General features: G+C 38.4%; 1 protein-coding gene across 2 annotated transcripts in view; it reads left to right on the forward strand.

The window, feature by feature from the left end:
• Positions 1-25,797, forward strand: part of LOC126330384 (4'-phosphopantetheine phosphatase) — a 156,530-nt gene that overhangs the window by 50,422 nt on the left and 80,311 nt on the right. Inside the window, exons 7-8 of one of the 2 annotated variants that reach the window (XM_049996354.1) lie at positions 10,489-10,580; positions 18,103-18,265. In XM_049996354.1, the coding sequence (XP_049852311.1) occupies positions 10,489-10,580; positions 18,103-18,265 (255 nt within the window). Of the gene's footprint in view, positions 1-10,473; positions 10,581-18,102; positions 18,266-25,797 lie in introns of both variants that reach the window. The other variant, XM_049996353.1, reaches the window with a different exon arrangement.

The following is a 25,797-nucleotide window of genomic DNA, read 5'->3' on the forward strand; positions in this document are numbered from 1 at the left end:
GAAAGACTAAGTGCATTGTGTGTGATAGAGGTGGCAGGGGGATGGCAAAAAATAGACAGGTCAGGAAATGAAAGTTGTAGAAAACTAAAATGGAGTGAAGAAAGGAATAGCTACTGTGAAACAATGGTGGGACCAGTGAAATTAACATAAATTAAGGCCAGGTAGGTGGCAAGAACTAAGGACATGTTGTAGTGCTAGTTCCCACCTGTTTGGACCTCTGAGAAACAGGTGTCTGGGGGAAGAATCCAGATGGAATGTGTGGGTGAAACAAGCACTGAGGTCATGAATGTCATGCTGGAGTGCATGCTCTCCAAGGGGATATTGTGTGTTGCCAGTGTTTACTCTCTGCCTATGTCCATTCATCCTAACTGACAGTTTGGTTGTGGATATGCCAATGTAAAAGGCCGAAGAGTGTTTACATAACAACTGGTATATGACATGTAGATCCACAAGTTGCTCTCCATGTGATAATATATGTTCTACCATTTACAGGGCTTGTGAAGGTGTGAGAAGGAGGGTGCATAGGGCAAGTCTTGCATTGGGGACTGTCACAGGGCTGGGAGCCATAGGGTAGGGAGATGGATGCAGAAGGACCATAGGGTTTGACAAGGATATGGCAGAGATTGGGAGGGTGATGGAAAGTTATTCTAGTTGTGGTGGGCAATTTCAGGACATGATTTTAGGATGCCATGGCCTTCTTGAAATAGCTGATTAATGTATTAAAGAGCAGTATAATACTGAGTGACAAGTGGTGTACTCCTAAGTTGTTTTTTGGATGGGTCAGCAGTACCAGGATTGGATGTGATGGCCTGGAAGGTGACATCTGACATGTTCCAGTTCGAAGTTGGCTTAGCATATAAACCATCCAAGGAAAGTTGAGGGGTTGATAACTGCAGAATATTGTAGAAGGAGAGAAGTCTGGTGGAGTGGAAATTGGCAGATGAGGAGTATAGGTTACAGATTAGCCAGGTAAGTGCAAAAGATTACTGTATTTGAAACTGTGAAGAGGTTGGTATAGAGTAGGTTTACATCCAGAAATGGACATTCAGTGTAAGGCTTTTGCAAAAAAAACTCTAAAGGACAAGCAGGTTGCAGGAAACAGAATCTGAGACCTCAGTTTTGTTAGTGCAAATGCATGTTTTCGAAAATAATGGATGTAATATGTGATTGGATTCATCATGGTAGGAGAGACGGCTTGGAAAAGTCATAAAAATAAAAAAAAAAAATAATAAATGTTTGAAAATTATGGGCGAAAATTTCTCTTCAGAAAAGTGATCTATATATTTGGAGGGGGGGAAAGATATTGGTATGGGAAGTTGTGAACAGAGACAAAATTTTAAAAACTGGGCAAACAGGAAGAGGCGTAACTGCCTCTTTCTGAAAATGTAAAGTACTTTGGCAAGTAAAGTAGTGTAGGAGACAGCAGTAATAGTCGATCAGTGTGATTTGATGAGAAACAAATGCACAAACACAAGGTAAGAGGGAGTGGGAGATAATATAAATTTCAATTTTACAACCCGCAAGAGACGATTGGGAGAATGCCGTGCAGTGCTGTGAATCATAAACAAATTGTGTGCCATTATGAAGCCCATCACATATTACATCTGTTCTTTTCTAAAACATGTGTTTACACTATTGAAACTGAGGTCCCACATTCTATTCCTTGAAACCTGTATGTTCTCTGGAATTACTGTCAAAGGCCTAACATTGAAAGCCCCTGTTTCTGTATGTAATCCAGCTCAACATCAGCCTCTTTTACAGTCTCAAATACAGCAATTTCTTGCACTTATCCCCCTAATCTGTGACTTTTATGTCTCATCTGACCATTTCCACTTCACCAGACTTCTCTCCTTCTACAAAGTCCTGTAAGTTATCTGCCCCTCATGTTTCTTTGGATCATATCATGTTGCTAGACTTCACTTCAAAAAGCTATCCCACCCTCTCCTAAACTACCTCAATAGTGATGTTTCCCTTCCTGTCCCTCTGCAGCTCCCTTAAACAGCCACCGTATCAAGCACTACTCCTCTCCTACAGACCGAGCTTGTCAAACCACCTTAACATCCCCCAGCCTTCACCACTGCCTGCCAAACCAGTAATAAATCATAATCACGAGAACTAGTTACAACAATCTGTTGCCCTCTCTCTCTCATCTAAAGCACTCTTCCCTCCTGAATTATCTGTATCATCCAAGGGTCTACTTTCAGCCCTGCTGCTTTGGTGAAGGATCTTCTTTCCTTCAAACGCAATGTCAACTGGAAATATCACTTTTTAATTCAATCCCAAAACCTTTCCAGCAGCAAACCTGACATTGAACCCTGCCTTGAACAGTTCCAAGAATGACCCCAACTTTATCCATCACCACCGCCACAAAATCATCCCTTACAAGCCTTACAAGAATTCCTCACATCCAGCATTGCTTTCTCAGGTTCTTACAACATGACTGTAACCTGTCCTCTGCAGAAATCCAGGCTCTTCATTCCCTAAAATCTGATAACCCCATCATTATCCTTCCGGCAGACAAGGTACTTCACTGCCAGGAGTGTCCGCCACCGTAGCTGAGCGGACAGCGCTCCGGCTTGTCATGCTGGGGTCCTGGGTTTTATTCCTGGCTGGATTGGAGATTTTCTACACACAGGGACTGGATGTTTGTGTCATCTTCATCACCATCATTTCATCCTCATCAATGTGCAAGTCGCCGAAGTAGCGTCATGTCAAAAGACTTGCAACAGGCAATGAAGTCTACCTGCCAGGAGGCCATCACCACACGATATTTCATTTCACTTCCAGGAGTATGTTAATGAAGATCTACACCAGCTGCCTTGACACCTCTACATACAGCATCTGCCATCAAGATCCTATCCTTGTGATTCAAACTGACCTGCAGCCCCACCTTAAAACCTCAGGCCCCTCATAAGGCCTGACACCTCAATTCATAGAATTTCTTAACCTTCCCAAGTCATTCACCTTCTTCCTAAGATCCACAGACCCAATCATCCTGGCCATCTCATAGTTGTTGGCTTCAAAACACACACCGAACGTATGTCTGCCTTAGTTGATCAACACCTGCAACCCTTAGTACAAAGACAACAATTTCCTAGATCATCTGAAATCCATGCCTGTCACACTTCCGCCACCCACCTTGCTTGGCACTATTGATTCCATCTCCCTGTATACCAACATTCCCCACATATGTGGTCTGTCTGCAGCTGAGCATGTCTTCAGTCAGTGCCCATCTGATTCCAAACCTATGACATCCTACTCCACCATTGAGTGTCAGTCATAAAACAGATCAGAGGTACAGCCATGGGAACCAGGATGGCTGCTTCGTATGCCAATCTTTTCATGGGTTGCTTGAAGGGTGCTTTCCTGGGATACATAATCCTTCAGTACCTGTTTTATTTTAGATACATTGATGACACCATTACCATATGGACTTATGGTGAGACTACCCTGTTAAAATTTCTGAAATCTCTAAACACATTCTCCCAGTTAAATTTCACATGTCATATTCCAAATCCCGTACCACTTTATTTGATGTTGATCTCATCCTCACCAAAAGCCAGCTACACCCTGATGTCCACATGAAACGTACTAACAAAAAGCAATACTTACATTTTGAGAGGAGTCATCCTTTCCATGTCAAACGTTCCCTCCCATACAGCCTTGGCATTTGAAGCAAATGTATTTGTTCAGATACTGGCTCTTTGCAGCAATACACAATCATTCTTACCTCATCCTTTGCTGGATGTAATTACACCACCAGTATACTTCAAAAGCAGATTTCCCAGGTCATCACATCCAATCCTGATACTGCAGGTCCCTCCAAAAAACAACTTGGGAGTACACCACTTGTTACTCAGTATTATCCTGGTTTTGAATACATTAATCAGCTACTTTGACAAGACCATGACTTTCTAAAATCATGCCCTGAAATGAGGTCCATTCTGTCTGAGATTTTGCCCACCACAACTAGAATAGCTTTTTGTCCCCCTCCCAATCTCCTCAATAGCTTCGTCAATCCCTATGCTGCTCCTCCCTACTCTACAGCTCCTAGCCCTGTGACCATCTCTGGTGCAAGACTTACCATATGCACCCTTCTACCACCCCATATATCAGCCCTGTAACTGGCAAAACATATACTATCAAAGGGAGAGCCACCTGTGGATCTACATGTGTCATATACCAGTTGTCATGTAGTAAACACTTTTCGGCCTTTTACATCGGAATGACTACCATCAAGTTGACAGTTATGATGAATGGGCATAGACAGAGTGTGTATACTGGCAACACACAATATCATGTTGCAGAGCATGCTCTACAGCATGACACCGAGCGAGGTGGCGCAGTGGATAGACACTGGACTCGCATTCGGGAGGACGACGGTTCAATCCCGCGTCCGGCCATCCTGATTAAGGTTTTCCGTGATTTCCCTAAATCACTCCAGGCAAATGCCGGGATGGTTCCTCTGAAAGGGCACGGCCGACTTCCTTCCCCATCCTTCCCTAATCCGATGACCACGCTGTCTGGTCTCCTTCCCCAAACAACCAACCAACCAATCTACAACATGACAGTCATGACCTCAGTGACTGTTATACCTGCACGTGCCATCTGGATTCTTTCCCCAGGCACCATTTTCTCAGAGCTCTGCAGGTGGGAACTAGCACTTAAACATGTCCTCAGTTCTCGCTACCCACCTGGCCTTAACTTATGTTAATTTAATAGGTCCCAACATTTTTTTACAGCCACTGCTCCTTTCTTCACTCCATTTTAGTTTTCTTCATCTTTCATTCTGACGTGCGTATTTTTTGCTGTCCCCCTGCCACCTCTATCACACACAATGCACTTAGCCTTTCACCTGTTCTAGCAGTAATTTCTGTCTTGCATATTACCTTATCTTCCAGCTTTAAGCTCTCTGGTTTTCAAATCCACCTGGTACAGTCGCCAGTAATCAGTCTTTCCTTCTCATCCTGTCTGGCAAGTCTCCCCTGACCCGTGGTTCTGGATGACTTTTCTGAAGTCTTAAACTTTTCCTAAACCTCACCGGTTCTTTTCCTTCACTGCTGTGCCTTCCCCTTCAATGTTTCTGCCATAGGAATGAGCCACTTGTTCTGAAAGCTTGCATACATTATATCCTTTATGTGGATGTTCTCTTGCCACCGTTTGGTGAGTTTTTAAAATCAGTCAAGTTACATAATATTTTCTAATGTTAAAAAAAGATAATTGTTTCAAAAATATTACAAATAGGTTCCTCCAACAATTCACATTTTAACTATTAGAGCAGTTACATTTCATTTTGAAATGTATATTCCCTAAGCTGTGCATGAACAGATAGATACACTGTGGAGAGGGGGGAGGGGGGGCAAAAAAATAATACCTTTCATGTGATGCAATAGCTAACTGACAACATGTCTCAAAAGCACATTTCATTGGTAATTTGCTGTTACTTTATGACATTAGTTCCTTGTTAACATATTGCTTGAAATTGTTAAATTTTTTTGTGTTACTCCATTCTTAGTGGCTAGTTTGCATTTAACTATTAAGAATGGAACTGTAATTCCGTTGTGGAATATGCACTAGAGTGAATTTTTTAATGGAATAAAACCTTGTGCTGAGTAGTAGTGTGGAATTAGAAGCTGGATAAATATAAATGTAGGCTTCCAAGACCATTGTCACATTCAATAAATTTTATTGGGTTTGTGACAGCATTGCCAGTATATATAAAACTACCAACGTTTCAATCCCTGTAGTAAGCTACCTTCTTCAGGGTGTTATTATTTACTGATGAACGAGAAAACTTGGTTTCTTATATACCTGCAGACATGGCTGTTACCTAATTCTGATAGTGTGTGAAGGATGAAGGGGAGGGATGTTAGATCTTTATTAGTGTTTTTATTATTTCTTTTCATTGGTGGAAATCCGACATTTTGATTGGTGTTTGCATTCTGTGCCAAGCAAGCATCAAGCTGCTTTTCCGAAGCAGTAACAGAATAAAAGATGTTCTTCATACAACAAAACATGCAGTTGACAAACTACATGCTGCTGGAGTTTACAAAATCAGGTGCAAATGTGGATTAGTGTATGTAGGCGAGATGGGGTGACCCATCAGCATACGGATATCTGAACACGAAAGATATACCAGACTAAGACAGAACACCAAGTCAGTGATGGCAGAACACCAGGCTGAGTGTGGTAAACAGATTGATTTTGATGAAGCACGTGTATGTGCGAAACAGTTGAAGCACGTGTATGTGCGAAACAGCCTCTTACTTTCAGGAGGAAGATTAGAGAGGCAATAGAAATAACCAAGTGACCCACCAACATGAACAGAGAAGACGGGTACTGACTTCCGACATCTTGGCTGTCAGCAATAACAGTGTTACGGGATGACAGCTCACATGAAGTAACACATACAGGTGCACAGGAAACCATAGCAGCCGCAGGTACACAGAGGACTAGCATGCCTCGGCCGGTGCTAGAAAGCAGGAAAACAATGCCACATCACTGCTGCTGCCTGATTTTCCATTTGCCGATTTCCCCCAATCCCAAGCAGTAATGCGAACACCAATCAAGATGTCTGGTTTCCACTAGTAAGAAATAATCAAAACACCAATAAAGACTTCTGACATTCCTCCCCTTAATCATTAACAGCCTATCAGAATTAGATAATAGCCATGTCTGCAGGTGAATAAGAAACAAAGTTTTCTCATTCAGCAAAAAAAAAAAAACTGAAGCAGGTCACTTGCAACAGGGACTGAAACGTAGGTAGTTTTATGTATATTGACAATGTGGTCACAAACCCAGAAAAATTTTACTGAATGAAAATAGAATCTGGATCTTTGCCTTAATTTGTTGAGACTTCATTATGTAGTTTTCTATAACTTTCACAGTTTAAAAGTTAAAATATATGATTTTAAAATCCTTTCCCACCAGACGTTTTAGTAATTCCTGTCAGAGAGGAATGTCAGAACAGCATTGTAAAATATCATCTTATGTATCTCAATTGTTACTTGCTACTTTATGTAATGCTGTGATTTGTGTTTATTGTGGGCAGTGTGATGATTTGCCACTGTGTTTTGCTACTGTCTTAAAATATTCTTTTCTTTTCTTTTAATAATATATTGAATTGTAGTTTAAAATGTAGTGAGACCATTTTTCACTAGTATTACACCTGCTTCTTGTTGGTGATGGTCTTAACATGCACACACGTGCACTCGCCCGCAACCCCCCCCCCCCCCCCCTCCCACTGCTGCCCCCCCTCCCCCCCCACACACACACAATACATGCATGAGGGGTGAAAGGTGAGGGGGGAAATAAAAGAGAGGAGAGGATGAAATTGTTAAGTGTGTTAGAATGTTAAAATTGGGGGAATAATGTTGCCTTCCACTGAAAAATCCATATGATGAGCCTTACTAGAATTGGACATTACTAACAAATAGATATAAAATAATACAGAAAGTAATGTATTTCTTCTGAAACTGTATTCTAATTAACATTTCTTTGAAAGTATGAATGTTAAGACATGAACAATACACAGTAGGTTTTTAGGGGGAGAGAGTAGGTGAGCAGTTTATGCTGTTTATGTTAATTTTTGTCTTGCTGTTTGGCTCTATGTTTATTCATTACCCAAACTACTGCACAAATTTTAATACACATCTACATAAATACTTTGCAGTGAATTAGTTATTTTTGATTGAAATATACCAATGATGATCCTAGCAACCCATCACTGACCCTTGACATCCATTTGCCTGGCCTGCTTCACATAAAGTAGAAATATCTATGGAGTGAGCACTTAGATGCACTGAACATAATTTTGTCACCAATGTACATTGGCTCCAATAGTCACCTGACTGTGGTGCAGTGTTAAGTTTACACACAAGCACTCTACAGAGTTTCAATTTAATTACATCACTAATACAGACGTATATCTCTAAGAAGTACCACAGACTCTGTACATGTGTTTCATATTCATCTTAACAATTTGCATTCTGTATCTGGAATGAACTTGGCTTAAAGAATTGTCATTCCTTTATTGGAAACTAAAGTATTAATTGTAGACAGTTGTTCTCCATGGGATAAGTTCAAGTACTAGTTTCCAATTGTTATTACTTTAAAAAAGCACAGCGGTTTGGAGATCTGATAAATCCAAAGGCAATGATTTAGAGCAGGCTATTCCAGTTTGAGTGGCCACCCAAGGGCAGTTGCGTAGGCTAAGGCACAAGTAGGCCAGGGTTAGGCAAGCAACTGATGAATAGGCAATTAGGCAGGTGAGCCATAGTATTTGCTGTCATGCTGGCCTGACCAGGAGCCCACTACCAGGATGGCCAAATGACTCATGTAGAACATGTGCAATAGGGCCAACTGGTGGGTAATGTACCCTATTTGTGCCTGCCTGTGGCCTAGCTGACAGGCACCCATGGCCAAGGTTGCACAATTCCCGTGTGCAGTGCTGGAGTAGCTGTTATGTGTTAGTCTTATCTGCAGTTGAAAATTTGCTCATAATGTTTGTACATTATGGCCATATAGTCATATAAATTACTCCTGTGATCTTATCTCTTTATTATACTGTGTCTAGATGTTTTTTCACTCCATAAAGTGTCTCTTACTAGTATGTCAGCCATAATTAGACCTTTTTTGTACTTACATATGAAAAGTATATTTTCCTCCCTTGATGTATTTCTATTTGCATCTATAGCAGTAGTAATTACTCACCATTGCTGTTACTAATAAATAAATGTGTAAAAATAGGGCAGATAGGTGTACATAATGTTTCCAGACTTAGCTCAATATGTAAACAAACAACATTATACTTAAGTCATGTGATGATTTCAGTTTGGTGATGGCTGCATCCACATTACTCTATGCTCACTCCATAAATATTCCTTCTCTATGCTACCTCATAAGAATTCCCACACTGGAGCAGTACTATAGAATACTAGTGATGTGCCCCCAGCTTCGCACAGGTACCGCTAAGAATGTATTTCCTAGATGACCTGTCTCACTTAGTACTAATAAATTTTATACACAAGCCTTCCTCATGAATCAGTTTATGTAGTAGCGAAAGTAAAATCAAAATCCTTACAATAGTACCTGAGATTAGCCTTCACATACAAACAGAAAACACAACAGCAGACTTTAATTTATAATATGTATGGAAGTCACACTGGCATATTGAATGCAGTTTCCTTAACAGATACACTGCATCTTCCTAACATATACACTACACTTTCCCAGACCATCTTCTGCCAAGTTTTGAATTCAATTTCCATGCAACTACTTTCACACATTCATTCCATGTTGTGTCACTTCCTCATATTACCTCCAGGCATATAGCTTATGTGACAGACTCCAGAACTTTACTACCGATCTTCTAACTACATTTAATTGGGTTTTTCATCTTTGTTAAGGACGTGATCATGCAGTTATCTACATCCAAAAGAGAACTAGAATTCAGCAAAAAATGTAATGGTAGTATACGTATTGATCTCTATTGACACACCGTAGGCATCATCAGCATCTTATTTGAACAATCTGAGTGTACTAGTGTGCCCATTGAATAAATCATTTTTGTAATAAAAGTAGGTCCTCCATCTTCAGTAGATGTTTACAGGAAGCTCTTTCTTTTAAGGCAAATAATAAGGTAGCAAAAACTCTCGAGACATTCTCAATTGTGAGTTCACTTGCCCCACTCCCAGCCTGCTGGAATGTGGTTGAAAAAAAGTGAGTTTACGACAGAAATACTTCTAGTTCACTTTATGAATGATGTAAAACGCACATAGTGTACTGCCAGTATTGAAGAAAAGTGTCTAGTTTAAATCGGGGAAATATATTGATTCCTTCATTGTAGTCATTGCTGGATTATTGTAGCAAACCATATTGCAAGTATAGTCATGCTGTGTAGTAAAAACACAAACCTGTGATCTTGTCTACTGCATTTCAGTTTTTTGTTTCAAATGTTCAGTGAAATTCACATTGAAATCGGTATTAAATATGGCTTATGTGTTTTTGTTATCCTGCAAAATGAGACATTCAAATTAAAGAACACTTTCAGTAACTTCACAATCTAGCATTTAGTGCTGTATTGCCGTATGCCACTCCTGTAAATGAATGAGTTCTAAAAGGGTGGAAAACACTGATAGTCCTCAATGAGCCAAGCAACATTTTTACCTTTTGGGACTGAAGCTTTTAACAGTGCGATATTTCACCATTTCTGGGTAAAGCATATGAAGGGTGTGACTGAGTGCAAATTTGTGTGATACTTCTGTTTAGTTGTTAGTGTTTCATAGTGCTTAATTAATCTGCACAATTTATTTAGAAAGTATTTCTATTTATTTTCATGTGATTGGTAGATTTGCAGCTCCACTTGTCACAAAGGTACATTCTTAGCTCGTGTGTATTCATCATTATTCTCACTGTTCATCATATCATTTTCATCTCCATCCGACATTGTTGTACTTCTTTCATCCCCTATAGCAACACAGTTTTCAGAGGCAGACTTGGCCCGTAGCTTGCTGTTTACCATCAGTAATGACATCGGCCAGATTGCTTGCCTCTACGCTTTGATGCATGGCCTTAATAAGGTGAGTGGGCAGTTCATTGTCATTAAACATTGCTTCGTGCTTTCACACTCTTTTTACTGATTTATGTTTCTTTTTCAGTTCCTCTTTTGTAGCAGGGCTGATGTGATTGCACAGAGTTGTATATAAACAGTATGCTTTGTTTTGTCTGTTTTGTTCATTCTTACTGGTTGCTTATTTTTATCTGTGTACTAACTGAAATTTCTAGGTAATGTGCAGTTCTTTAAGACTAAAAGTCTCGTGTGACGTTGCATGTTGTGGTTAATTTAGGAATTGTATATATTTGGTCTAGTTTTCTGTAGATAGTATTTAGTTTTCACATGGAGAGAGCCAGTCACAGTTGAAGTTTGTTGGTTGGAAATTCATTTAGTTTTTCACAACAGCAAAGCACCAGAGGCTTAACGCAAATTTTAATTAAGAGAATCAAAACACTTTGCCTTCTGGAATATGTGAGTAGTTGCTGGGAATTCTGAATTCATCATTCCATGTTTAGGTTTTCCAAAATTATTGCATTCAGGTAAGACAAAAGATATAGGAATATCTACATTATTCACTATACTGCATAACATTTCTCCTATTATTTTACTTACTGGAAAATGACAGAAACAAAAAAAAAAAATAGCAAAACAAAATATTTGTGCCATTGAGAAGTAAAGTAATACTATGTTTGTAGTTTGCTGTAAGCTGTGCACATCTTGTTGGTGCTAAATGGGGAGTAGCTTGGAGATATCATTTTTAAATAGGTGATTTTGGATTTGGTGAACCTGAAGTGCCTTGATTAGGGGCTCATCAGCACTGCCAGTTCTCCGTAAATGTAACATGTGAGCAAACTTCAGCAACAGCAGTGGAATGTGATGCTGGAATATAGTGAGTTACAGATAGCAAATATATACATAATGATGGTACCAATTTATATAAAAAGAAAACCTAAATGTCAGGCTGTGCTGTGTTCTGATGGGTTTTTATTGGATGTTGTTCTATAACATTTGTTAGTGGGGTAAGACACTTTTTAGGGGGCAGTCTCTCAGCTACATGGCACGCAATTTTTATAATGCATGCTCATATATGGAGAGCTTTGCTTGAATGGACTTGCATATCCCTAGATGCCTGTGGGAACTCTGCAATTAACCTCCCAATGTTCCCACTGATTGGAGAGAACTGTTGTGTGTTAACATGCATCCAGTGAAGAGAGTTCTAGAATAGAATCTTGATCAGCTCTCAATTAAAATGTAAGCAAAAATAGTAACAATTACAAGTTATGTCAGTATCAGCGTGTTGATATTAGGCAAGAAGAAAGTAGTTTTGGATAAGAAAACTTTTTTACATTCGGAAAGAGCTAGAATGGGCAGCAAGTACTCTTAAAATTGTGACAAGCGTATGTAATGACCGAGCAAGCTGGCACAGTGGTTAGCAAACTGGACTCACATTCGGGAGAACAACAGTTGAAACTCACACCCAGCCATCCTGATTTAGGTTTTCTGTGATTTCCCTAAATCAGTTCAGGCAAATGCTGGAGTGGTTTCTTTGAAATGGCATGGCCAACTTCCTTCCCCATCATTCCCTAATCCGATGGGACCAGTGACCTCACTGTTTGGCCCCCTCCCCCAAATTGACCAACCAACCATCCATATCTAAAGACATCCTTCTGGCTGAGACTGCTGCAGGTCAACAGGCAACAAATTTGCTAAGAACCAAAATATTGGTGACTATCCCTAGTTGCTAGCAACTTCACTCAGAAAGAGAGAATGTGTCAAAGAAAGTCCTCACCTATAAACAGTCTCTATTCTACAGTGAAATATGGAGAACCTTAAATTTGTCATACTAGGAATACAAAATGCATGCCTTTTGGAAAACAAACTTCAAAGATTGTGGCGCTCATATGCTAAGATGCCATAAAGATGACGTTGATGCTAAGATGTCATAAAGATGACGTTGGTGGTAAGAGAGCAAAAGGCACCTCAACTGAAAGATTTCCATTCACCACTGTTCATGTTTTGCAGTTTTAGCATGTGGTTCTTCTTGGTGTTGATAAAGCAAAATGATCTCTCATGCATAGCTGACCATTGACCATTGGTGTATAGTGATTCATTATGTCCATTGATGTTCTAAAACACATTATTTTACAATATTGGAGTAATTCTGAGAGCCCTACACCGTGCATGTATGTTTGGTCTTGACTATTTGTATATGATACCCCACTGTAAACATTTCAAGTTTATATATCAATGCATGGACAATTGCTCAAATAGAAAAATTAATTACAATTTTCTGAAGGTGCAACAATGGAACTGATCTACCAAACTTGCAATTTTAGGCAGTTTCATATTGTACTGTTTATCTTTAGGAAAAGAAAATGTTCAGCTGTAACTTCATTGTATAAATGGAATATTCAGTTCATAAAATAATTAAAATTATAAAGAAGGTCGGAAAGGCTTACTTCTTTAAGAGGCACAACACCCAGTACTTCATATAGGAACATAGCAGACAGTAGTCTCCACCTTGCTTAGTCCTCCTAACCTATGCAAATACTTCTTAGGACTTATGAAATCCTCAGACCACCATTCCAACACCTTGGGCCTCACTTGCAACCTTTCTCACTGCAAATACTGCCCCAGGCAATTGCTACTACTTATTCCAGCCATGGAAAATTACAGAACATTAATGGCAGGGAAAAATATGTAGTTACCTGTGTTATTTGCCAGCTGACACATTCACTGCAAAGCTTTATACCTAGAATGTTGAACTGGCTGACTGCATGGAAGGATACAGAAGAACCATGCACCATAGTTATATCCAGTATGCAGTTGCTGAACATAACACAGTATAGTTTGATTACAATGTCCTTAAAGTGAGCTCCCTAATTCCTGATCTGCTGAAACCAGTAGAAGCTAGTTAACATCAGTACAAAAGTGTTTGGTGTCTGGCCACCTAACATTGACGGTTTAAAAATGCAGTACCTGTGTATTCTATAACTATTCAAAGTGACTGTTATGCTATGCCATGCTGAACCAGCAACCACATGTGTAGTGCCAGTAGTGTGTAATGGAAGCACAGCTTGTTTCTCTCTCACTATCCCTCTCCTTGGGCTTCAGTAGGTGGCGCTTGCTTCCTTTCACTGCCCATACCCAACTGAAAATTCATTCAGGACATTGTGAGCAAACTATATACGGAACATTTTGGATACTCCCATTCAGTACTAGTTACTCTGGCACCCTCCTGTCTTCTGTCTAATATATGTCAGACCTGCCCCCCTTTCCCACTCTATTGCAGTTTCTTACATAGTAGTTAAAATTTATTTACTTGTCTTCATTTCCCATACTTCCTTTCTTTCTCTGCCCCCCCCTCCTCCCTCTCCCCCTTTCTCTTTTTCTCTCTCTGATTGTATTATTCTTTCCGCTTTTCATTTCCCCTTTCAGTTCATCTTTACTCCTCGCTCTGCCCCTTCTATCATATCCAATCCCATACTCTTTGTTATGCTGCTTCCTTGATCTTTGTATTTCCTCTCCATAAACTGAGCAAGGTGGCTTAGTGTTTAACACACTGGACTCGCATTTGGGAAGACGGTGTTTCAAAGCTGTGTCTGGCCATTCTGATTTAGGTTTTCTGTGATTTTGCTAAATCACTTCAGGTAAATTCCATGATGGTTCCTTTGAAAGGGCACAGCCAACTTCCTTCCCTAATCTGACGAGATAGACGATCTCGCTGTTGGGCCACTCCCCCTAAATCAACCAACCAAGCAACCTCTTCATAACAAATCCTTTCTTTTTCAACCTACCCCAGTCAATCCCTCTCTCTCCTCTTCTAAGAAGAGACAGTTAGTTCTAGAAACTAGAAGAATGATTTCTGTTTTTTATGTTCCTGTTAATAGTATTGGGCATTGCACCTCTTAAGGTAATTAATGGTCAGATTTTATATTTCTTTGTAATTGTAACAAGAAAAAAGTCAAGTTCATTTGGCAATATTTGAAATGAAATATTGTCTGCAAAATCATTTCTTCCCCCCCCCCCCCTCCCCCCCTCCCCCCAAAGATGAAGGAATCATTAATGCTATATCAGTTTTAAATTCGTAATGTGATGCACCGAAAGGTTTATATTGAGAATAAACTCAGGAATTTTTATTATTCTGTTATTTCAAGTGACAGCTTTAATTTTCATTTCTAATTATATCTTCAGTGTGGCTGTAGTTTCTTTGGTTATCTGAGCAACAACCCACATTTTGATATGTTGGTAAACTGAAGAGCGAGCGAGTCCCCACTCTGCCTACCCAGCTACGTCAGAAGGCGCTTCTACAGGCTGTTTCACAAAAGACGATAGCTTCTTCTGAAACACAACATTATAGAGTAAAAAATATTAACTTAAAAACAGAAGTCTGGATTCTAACTGCAAACATAGGATTGAATGCCTGTTCATGTGAAATTGTGTTCCTCTACTGCTATCCCATGAAGTGCAATCAATCTGTAAGATTTAAGGCTTGCTCTTACTTTGTGTTTCTAGTAAAAGGTAGAAGTTTTCTCCGAAGGGCTGTGTTGAACGTAACAATACTTACAACATGAAGAGTGTTTAAAAAAGTAAAGATAAATTTATAATTTCATGTGTTGTATTAGTCTGATTCACACTACTTTTTTGTTGCTCTCTTTGAAAACATGTCTGAAAAGTATCTGTACAATGTTATGCAATTTGGGCATTTGGTCTGTTGTCAGCTCTCAAAAAGGTTACATATGTTTTGGTTGTATCAACGATTATGTGTTTTGTATGCAAATTGATTAAAGAATCTTTGTTACTCATTGTTACAAGAATGGAATAAAGTATTACAAATTTTTAGAAATGTTGATTTTGGTGAGTCTGCTATGGGTATAGAAGTGGTATAAAAATTTGAAAGCTGGCCTTAAAGCATGGTGGTTTTACAAACATGGATGAGATTAAAAATATATAGTTAAGAGAGCTATCAACTATCTTGAAGAGAGAGTTCAGAAAGTGTTTCGGGAATTGGAAAAAGCACTGGCATAAATGTATAGTATGTAATGGGGAATATTTTGAAGAGACTAACATTACTATAGATTAGCAAATAAGTTCTCACCAAAAAATAAAAATTAATATGTAAACGCACCTCTTACGTCAAGCATTTTACATAGAAGTCCATATTAGTGTACATGTTTCGAAGGAAATTTCACCAGTGTTTAGCATACTTATTGCATATATGTTTTAAGCAATATGTCTTAGAATCAAGTGAATAGTAACTGAGATATAGTGACAGAATACACTCAAAGGTAGCTGTTCAAATAACATCAAAGATTTTACGTGACTGAATTACATTCCATTAGCGAAAATGTCTTCAATAATCCCATCCTTAACCCAGTACTCTCGTTCAATTTTCTCTACATAGAGACAGTATGCACTCCAGTCATCTTGAGTTATTGTTTCAAAACCTGTAGCAATTGAGACAAGTGTTTAGTTTAGGGAAAAAAACTGAAACTAAGAAAATTGCTAGATCTTCTTTCACCAACTGCAGTAACTTCGTCGTGCAAATATCTCCAAAACTATTTCTTTTTTGAGTTTTGCCCACACCAGTTCAGTAGGATTTAAGTCAAAGTTGTATGGTGAATGTCACAGTGTGCCCATGAGCTTCAAGTATTTTATTAACTTTAAATACTTTGTCTTCCGGCTTATGTTGTTTAATTAAATCAAATAATTTTGTTTTTATCATTGACAAATCAGCTTCAACCTTATTTTTTAATAACCAGGCAATCATTTCTCTTTTATTCAAGGACCTAGTTGGAGCTCTGCTACACTCCTTCGTGTGATACGAAGCATTATGCATAACAATAACACAATTTGGTGGTAGATTCGGAATTACTTTAGTCGATTTCCAATTTCAAAAAATTTTGTAGTTCATTTGCCTATGGTAGTCCTCTGTGGCACATCCCACTTTATAAATTACTTGCACTTCTTTTAATCTAATGCTGACAGCAATAATCCTACTGCTTCCACTAACATTGCCCATAATGACATCAATACCAGGACCCTGCCAAAATTTTTTATAAGTAATGTTGTTATCCACCCAAGCCTCAGCAATATAAAAGAAATTTCTGCCTATCTCCCTTAATTTCCTCACTTTGATCAGGTACTTACATCACCAGTCAATTATATCCGTTCTCTCTGTAGAACCTTTCGTTGACTTTCAGATCTTTTCCAGATAAATCTCATTTCACACAATGTCTTGTGTAAAACATCTTTCTGCCAAAGGAAAATGGATTTTTTTGTTTTATGGCAGTAAGTAATTTCCATAATGTCAGCACTATTTTTTTAATTATGTAAAATTCCTCCATCATTTGTCAAATGAGCGATTTTGTGAAACTGTTTATAATGAAAAGGTTTCTTGCCAAAATTATTACTTTTCCTTCATGACGAAATCGGCCATGGCAGAGCACACACTGAGTGAGACTGACCACATAATAAAATTCACCGATGCAGAAGTTCTGGCTGTAGAGAAGCACTATCACACGCGCTTGTTCAGAGATGCTGTAGAAACACAAAAACACGGAACAGTTTCAACAAGAAAGAGGAAAGCCTTAAGGTAAATGGATCATGGCTTCCCATACTGCAGTGAACGACCGTCGCAGGTAGCAAGAGGAGAACTGCATTGGAAATGATCCAGGAGAAGCCCACGGACATTGGCGCGCCAGGTACATATAGTCTGCGGCTGCGAGCTCAGCTCCAGTTCACCACCGGCAATGGAGGGTGAAGCTGTGACAATGCCAGCCACTCGTGCTGGTGAAAAGTCAGTAAAATCATTAGATGAACATCGGCCGAAGAACCCGAGACATAAGCCAATAGGCAGTTTGTCAACAAGTACCCACAAAAGCCTTAACAATTTTGTATGTAAAGTTAACGGAGTGATGCTGGCTGACAACTAAGATCCCACAAATAGAAATGAGATATGTCACTGCAAGCCGATCTACACTGCTACACAGTGACTGATTTTGGGTGTTCCTGTAGGCCAGTTGCAGGGTTCTTCCAGGCAAGTCCACTTCCCCCAACAAAAGCACTGCTCACTCTTGAGTTTACAGACAGACTGTACATGTTCTGTTTTGGTTCTAAATTATATATCAGAAACAAGTGTTTGAAATGTACTACAGTATTACAGAGTTAATACAGGCATTTAATTCTGATGCATCTTCTGTTTCACAATGAGAATATGTGTGAATGAAGCATACATCACTGCTCTATTTTTGATAACTTTAAACTGAATGCATTTGTCCTTGAAGTTGAGCTCACGGATCCCCCTTCCATACTAACATTGTCATTTTGTGTATTTGTGTTGTGAGTTTTCATTTGTGTTTTGCAGTGTGTAACTATTAGGCTGCTCACCAATACATCGGAAACTAGCTAGTGTTCAGTATGTGCATACAATAGTAGTAATCTTGCTAATTGGAAAAGTTTTCTGGACAAGATGCATGGTTAATAAAAGTTATTAAGTGCTTCACTCTGCATATCACTTTGAAAACTTTATTTTAATTTTATTACAGGTGTATTTTGGAGGGTATTTTCTCCGAAACCATCCATTGAGTATGCATACAGTGTCATATTCAATTAATTATTGGAGTAAGGGAAAAGTTCAGGCACTCTTTCTTCGCCATGAAGGTTACCTTGGAGCCATTGGTGCATTTCTCAAGGGAGCAGAAGAATATGGTAAATTGTTCAGGCAAAAAAAAAAAAAACACTTACTAACAAAAATCCATATATATTGTAATTATTATCTAATAAAATATATTCAGCATTTATAATACTTTGGTTATATTAAAGTTCTTGGGAACTGTATGAAAACTAATTTTTTCTGCAATGTTCCTTACCAAAGTTGATCTAATGGCTGTAAAAATTCTTCGTCCATAAGGAAATGATGAACACAAATTTATTGGATAAAGTTATCATAATTATTCCAGTTTTGGAAACTGACATACAGTTGGGAGAGCGGTGTGCTGACCACATGCCTCTCCATATCCGCATCCAGTGACTTCTGTGGGCTGAGGATGACACAGCGGCCAGTCGGTACCGTTTGGCATTCATGGCCTGTTCGGGAGGAGTTTAGTTTAGTTTTATTATAATTGTTAAACTTGGTATTTTAAGGACATGGAATCCATGAACCTTCATCCTCTAGTCCGAATACATTTGACATTTTCATCTTCTGTACCCACAGAGAGGCTGAACTTTCTTGAAACTTTAATTTCATTTCCATAGACAAAATCCATGTGGTCCTTCTAGAAACCTTGCTTGTCACAGTTCTATCTGATGATGTGATGCCCACCTGCATACTTTGTAATATGTCAAACCGACAAACAGTAGTACACACACTACCACCAGTCATACCCTATGTAACACACATTCATATACTACCGAAACAACAGTGTAATAGAGGCAGATGAAAGCAAATGGTTCTCAACCAAAAAATCAAATGTAGTGTGAAGATAACTGACTGTGAAAATGAGAATTTATGTTTTCAAAAAGTTTTTGTCTGAGACATAATCTCCTTTAACATTAATATACTTCAACCAGTGGTGTTCCAGTGACATGATTCTGTCTCACTAGCATTTCTTTGTAAGTGCTGAAAAATACTCATCTACAACTAAAATCCTTCTTGATTTAATGAAAAATGACTATCAGCAAGGAAGGCTCTGGCTTTTGAGAATAAATGGAAGTCTCTGAGAGCCAAATCTGGGGAACAAGGTGAATGGTTCAATACTTTATAGCACAGACCCTCCAGTTTTCCCTCTGCCAAGGCACTCTTGTTGAAAGGTGACTTTTTCCCCCGTCAGAAAACCAGCTGTATTTAACTTTCTTGCTGATGACGTTGTTTTCACCATCTTAGGAGCTGAAGAACCAACTTATGTGCAGTGTTTCAATTGTTATTTTGATGCGTGTGTGTAGTGTTGAAAATATGATTCATTTTGATGCGTGTGTGTAGTGTTGAAAATATGATTCATCAGTTATCATTTGCTGACAAATAAACGCACTTTTCTTTACTTCAAAATGTGTTGAACACTATTCAGAAATTGTCAAGCAAATTTATTTTTGATCTACTGTGGACAACTGCAGCACCGATCTTGTACAAAGCTTTCTCAGATCTTCATGCAAAATTTAGCCAACATGTTCCTTTGAAATCACTACAGTCTAGGCACTTTCATATGCTGATCTTCAAAGACAATATTATGTACTTTTTCAATGATTTCATGTGTGCTAGCACTTTTTGGACATTCCGTACCTGGATAATCTTGATGACTTTCATTCCACACTTAAATTTGACAGCCCATTTCTTCATAGTGCAAAATTAAGGAGAAGGATCACTCATATAAATACATCGGCTACACCACTGCAATTTCATAACCACTTCTACAACCCTTTAGATCACATATCAACAGATACGTAGAAAGTAAATTGGAAAAAGAAAACACTACATGGCAAGCACCCGTATCATCTAACACAGCCACACATCGATCTAGACGCATCCAACACATGACTAAGAAAAGGCAATATATACAGTGAGACGGAAGGATTCATGATTGCAATACAGGATCAAACAATAAACACCAGATATTACAGCAAGCATATTATTAAAGATCCCAATACCACAACAGATAAATGCAGACTTTGCAAACAGCAAATAGAAACAGTAGATCACATCACAAGCGGATGTACAATACTAGCAAATACAGAATACCCCAGAAGACATGAGAATGTAGCAAAAATAATACATCAACAGCTTGCCTTACAACATAAACTTATAAAACAACACGTTCCCACATACAAGTATGCACCACAAAATGTACTGGAGAATGATGAATACAAATTATACTGGAACAGAACCTTTATAACAGATAAAACAACACCACATAACAAACCTGACATCATACTCACCAATAAAAAGAAGAAATTAACACAACTAATTGAAATATCCGTACCCAATACAACAAACATACAAAAGAAAACAGGAGAAAAAATTGAAAAATACATCCAACTGGCTGAGGAAGTCAAGGATATGAGGCATCAGGATAAAGTTGACATTATACCAATTATACTATCAACTACAGGAGTCATACCACACAATATCCACCAGTACAACAATGCAATACAGCTACATCCAAACTTATATATACAACTACAGAAATCCGTAATTATTATTACATGTTCAATTACCCTAAAGTTCCTAAATGCAATATAACGTATACCGTACGGTTAAAAGGAAGACACGCTTGATCAAGGTCAGAGTCACTTTCTACTTTAGACCAGACATAATGTCTGAGATAAGAAAGAAATAATAATAATAATAATAATAATAGGCTATTATATGGACATTTAAAACTGTGCAATTTAAAATGTAAGTGGAATAATACTGTAATTGCCTTTTTGATAATAACAAATTGTTTTATCGGTTATGATATTCAATAACACCATAAAAGTGGAGAACTCACTCTTACTCTCTTCGTTATCTGGTTGTTATCTGATCCTCCTTAGACATCATTTGACTAAACCCCATTAAATTTGCAGTATTTACCTGCTTATAAGATAAGGTCTTTTCCCAAATTTGCCATTTGAAAAACACTGGTTCATCTTATATTTGCAAATTAAATTATTGCTGCTGAGGTAAATTTTTTTACAGTGTTTTATAGAGTAATATAGGGATCATCTTACATTTATAAATGAAGCTTTGGCTATTGAGCTTTCATACAAATTTATTTGGAAGAGTTCCAAAGGGTAGAGCTTAGCAAATAGTACTTTCATTCACACAAACTCAAGATTTCCCGATACGCAGAAGCGCTCGATACAGTATTGATCTTGTTTGACCAATCATGTGACATTTGTCTCGCAAGGCTGGTGCAAAGGATGGATATGTGAGAAACTATGAACTAGGCAATACAACAATCTAATGCTCTGCTACAAAAAATTGACTATTTTGTGAGACATAGGAGAAAATAGCATTAAATTCTACCAACTCACAAACTTTTGTTGTGTCTGAAGAGATTTGCAATAGAAGTTCTCATACATGTATGGATGCCATATACATATTATGAGAAGAAATTCTCATAATATTGTTACAAGCCATCCTGAATTTTCCATTGTTTGATACCATATGCATACATTTATGCTGCCTCTTAACTAACAGTAACATTCAAAGGTGAAAATCTTGTCCCTCAAACAGCATTACAGGATTCTGAAATCAAGTCAGTATTTTATTTGCTTAGGATAAACTAATGATTTATGAAGTGCATTGCAAATGAAAATTCAGTAGCTGTTCACCTGTTAGGGTACTGGGGAAAAAAATGTTACCATCTTTTAATTAGCTTTAGTACAAGGTGGTGACATTCAAATAAAGTGATAAAGGAAATTAATCCAGAATTAAATGTCAAAAAAATGGAACAAATCATATTAAATTGACTGCAATTGCTATCAGAAGAATAAATTATAGCAGAAAGACCTGTTGTGGAGCTAGTACCAAGTGGGCACTAGATCGCACAACAAACGAAAGTTTGAGAATTGGACTGAATCATTATTTAGAACTCCTATTTATGTATTAGTTGCTGTTATTACAAATGACATGCACCCTAGAAGATACAGCTGTCCATATTTCACTGTTGCTCAAGCACAGCACTATGGAAAGTTTGTAGAGGGAACAGTGGCATGAAATAGCTGAGAACTACAATGAGTCGGGGGGGGGGACGGCAGGGGGGACGGGGAGTGAGTGGGCAGGAGATTCCATTTTGCTGCCAACTGCTGGAATCTATACTGTGCGCTTCTGCCTTTTATTAACATCTTAATGTGCTTAAATTGTAATTTAATTGACATGAATCCATTTGCTCTCGGAACCAAATTGACTTTAAATTTGAACAATTAATCCACAATAGCATACATTTCTGTGGGAGATGCTAAAAGTCTAAAGTGGGGCCAATGGCATACTTAGGTATTTTGTGCAGCAGTGTTGTCATGCTCCCCGTGAGGTATGATGCAAACAACTGGGGATGTTTCAGCTGCTGGTTCTACACAGCCAATGAGAGAGCGGTGGGCAGATGTTATGTTTTTATAACAAAAGAAATTGACATTTTCACATCAGTATAGGTGTGAAATCAGCCTTGTGTTTAAAAATATCACAACATATTTAGGAAAGAAAACAGCCAAATATTTGTTGTTACAAAGATGTAAGTTGCACAGCTGTTCTGTTAAGATGACGACGATTATGATTAGAAATAGTGGTGCCACCAAAGACAGCTAAAACAATGAGGCAGTGAAGATTAACGTAAACAATCTGTTTTTGTTTATTTTTTCCTTGTGTTATCAAAATGTAAATAACTAATAAATATTCTAAGCTATTAGAGGTGTACTGGTAACTTTTTAGCCAGATACCTTACTTAAATAAGAGTTCATAATTTCGTTTAGTCAGAGTATGTTAAACAATAATTTTTTCTCAAGAAGCCTGTTAAGAAAAGGGGTTCATCTTATATTAAGGTAAATACAGTAATATAAAATTATCACTTTTATTTCTGGACCACAGATTATTGCCTACTATTTGATATCAGAAAGATTATAGTATTTCACTGCCTGTAAGAGATGTTACTGTTGTTCTTTTTAAAAAAAATCTGAAGCATTTCATTTCAATGCATTAATGTGAGAAAATACAATCAGCTTACTAGTTATTTGATAGACTTGGTGGTTCTTTTTAGTGCATGTTATGTGATGTCTTAACAGGTCGAATTTATTAGTGTATTTTCTTCATTATTCTGTGTACAAGTATCATAAATACGATTATTCCTGTTTGTACCCAACACATAAAAAGCAATGGCATATTTAAAATTCACACTCATGTGGAAAGAGCAACTAGAACTCCCTACAGAAATTAGTGACCACCCCAGACATAAGACTTGATCTTTACATGAAAATGCGTATCAACAGGACTCCTATAATATGTAAAAGATCCAATAGGTGTTTTTACATACAACAGGACCAATAACAGCAAGACCACTCACATCAAAAAAAGTTTTGGATCACCTCAGTTCCAAGAGTTCTGGAACCTGTACAGAAAATTGGAATAGAGACAAACATAAACATCATTTCTCCCCTTTTTTTGCTCATGAAAACCACACATTGCATGTTGTACCACCATACAGCAAGAGGTGTTGGGCTGTACACACCAGCACCTCTAATACCCAGCAGCATGTCCTCTTGCATTGATGCTTGCCTGTATTTGTTATGGCATACTATACACAAGGTCATAAAGGCACAGTTATTCAAGATAGTCGCACTCCTCAATGGCGATTTGTCGTAGATCCCTCAGAGTGGTTGATGGGTCACTTCATCGATAAACAGCCCTTTTCGATCTATCCCAGGCATACTCAGTTGGGTTCATGTCTGGAGAACATGCTGGCCACTCAAGTGGAGCGATGTCATTATCCTAAAGGAAACCATTCACAAAATGTGCACGATGGGGACGTGAATTGTCATCCATGAAGACGAATGCCTCGCCAATATGCTGCCGATATGGTTGCACTATCAGTCGGAGGATGGCATTCACGTTTCGTACAGCTGTTATGGCGCCTTCCATGACAACCAGCGGTGTACATTGGCCCCACATAATGCCACCCCAAAATAGCAGGGAACCTCCACCTTGCTGCACTTGCTGGACAGTGAGTTTAAGGCGTCCAATCTGACCAGGTTGCCTCCAAACACGTCTCCGACAATTGTCTGGTTGAAGGCATATCAACACTCATTGGAGAAGAGAATGTGATGCCAATCCTGAGCAGACCATTCAGCATGTTGTTGGGCCCACCTGTACTGTCCTGCATGGTGTCATGGTTGCAAAGATGGACCTCGCCATAGACGTTGGGAGTAAAGTTTGTGCATCATGCAGCCTATTACACACAGTTTGAGTTGTAACACAACATCCTATGGCTACATGAAAATCATTATTGAACATGATGGCATTGCTGTCAGGGTTCCTCCGAGCCATAATCCGTAGGTAGCTGTCATCCACTGTAGTAGTAGTCCTTGGGTGGCCTGAGCGCTCACTGCGAGACGCCTGGACACTTCCCTTGTTGCGAGCCATTCCTGGCACAAAGTAACAATGCAGACACAATTGAACCACAGTCCACAGTATTTACCATCTAGGCATGGTCAAACTATAGACAACATGAGCCATGCACCTTCTTCCTGGTGGAATGACTGGAACTGATCGGCTCTCCACTGTTTGTGGAGAGTACATTACAAAAAAACACTTTGCATTACCACAATAATTCATCCACAAACAACCTTCAAAACCAACACATTTATATTCTGTTACTGGCTTTAGAAATGTACAAATATATTTTGAGCCCGTCAGGCTAATAAATTGATTTTTATAAGATGAAATATTAATGACAAAATCATTTTTTAGATGTTGCAATAATATTTGTGTATTGAAAATTATGGATTATGTATTATTTCTTTAATTGACATAGTTTGTTGCGCTACTTTGGATACAATATAAATATTATATATTGTTTCAATGAAATCTGTATGATAATTCAAAGTTGTTAATTAGTTACATTGTCCGTAGATCATGTGAATGATTCTTTTATCAAAATGATGCAGTATGAGTCAGTTTACAGGATATGTATGCCTGATTAGTGTATTAATGCACATATTATTTTTTCAGTCCTACCCATGTAGCTACAATTAAAAACTAGCGCCCCCCCCCCCCCCCCCCAAGTCTGTGTGCTAGGTATTGAAACATAATTGTGTTGTATATTAGGTATTTGTGTTTGGTTTATTGGCCATAACCGAGGTTGCTAATGCAATTGAGTGTGGTGGCACTCGACTAGAGAGCTTGTTTGGATCCAGGTGGTTGAAAGAAATGTCCACCATCAGTATTTGCATGGCAAGTGGAGGGAAGGTGGTGGTGTAAAGTTCCAATCATCAGAATTTTCTGCCTATGTCTTGAATTAAATCCCAAACCTCTCAGCATTTTTTATGTGATGTGACTCTATTAACAGTGATTTAATTGTCTTGTGGAGGTATTAAGCTTGGCAGCCCATTTGGTGCTATTTTATATTAGTATTCTGTGCCAGCATCATGTTTCGTCCACTCCCTTCTCCCTCCATACTACCACACAAACATGATGTTACAGTATACACATGTCATTTACAGTTACTGTTACTCAACAGATAAACTTACAACACAACTCTTTCATTCCATGAGTAAAA

The sequence above is a fragment of the Schistocerca gregaria genome, chromosome 2, assembly GCF_023897955.1.
Source record: "Schistocerca gregaria isolate iqSchGreg1 chromosome 2, iqSchGreg1.2, whole genome shotgun sequence".
NCBI lineage: Eukaryota > Metazoa > Arthropoda > Insecta > Orthoptera > Acrididae > Schistocerca > Schistocerca gregaria.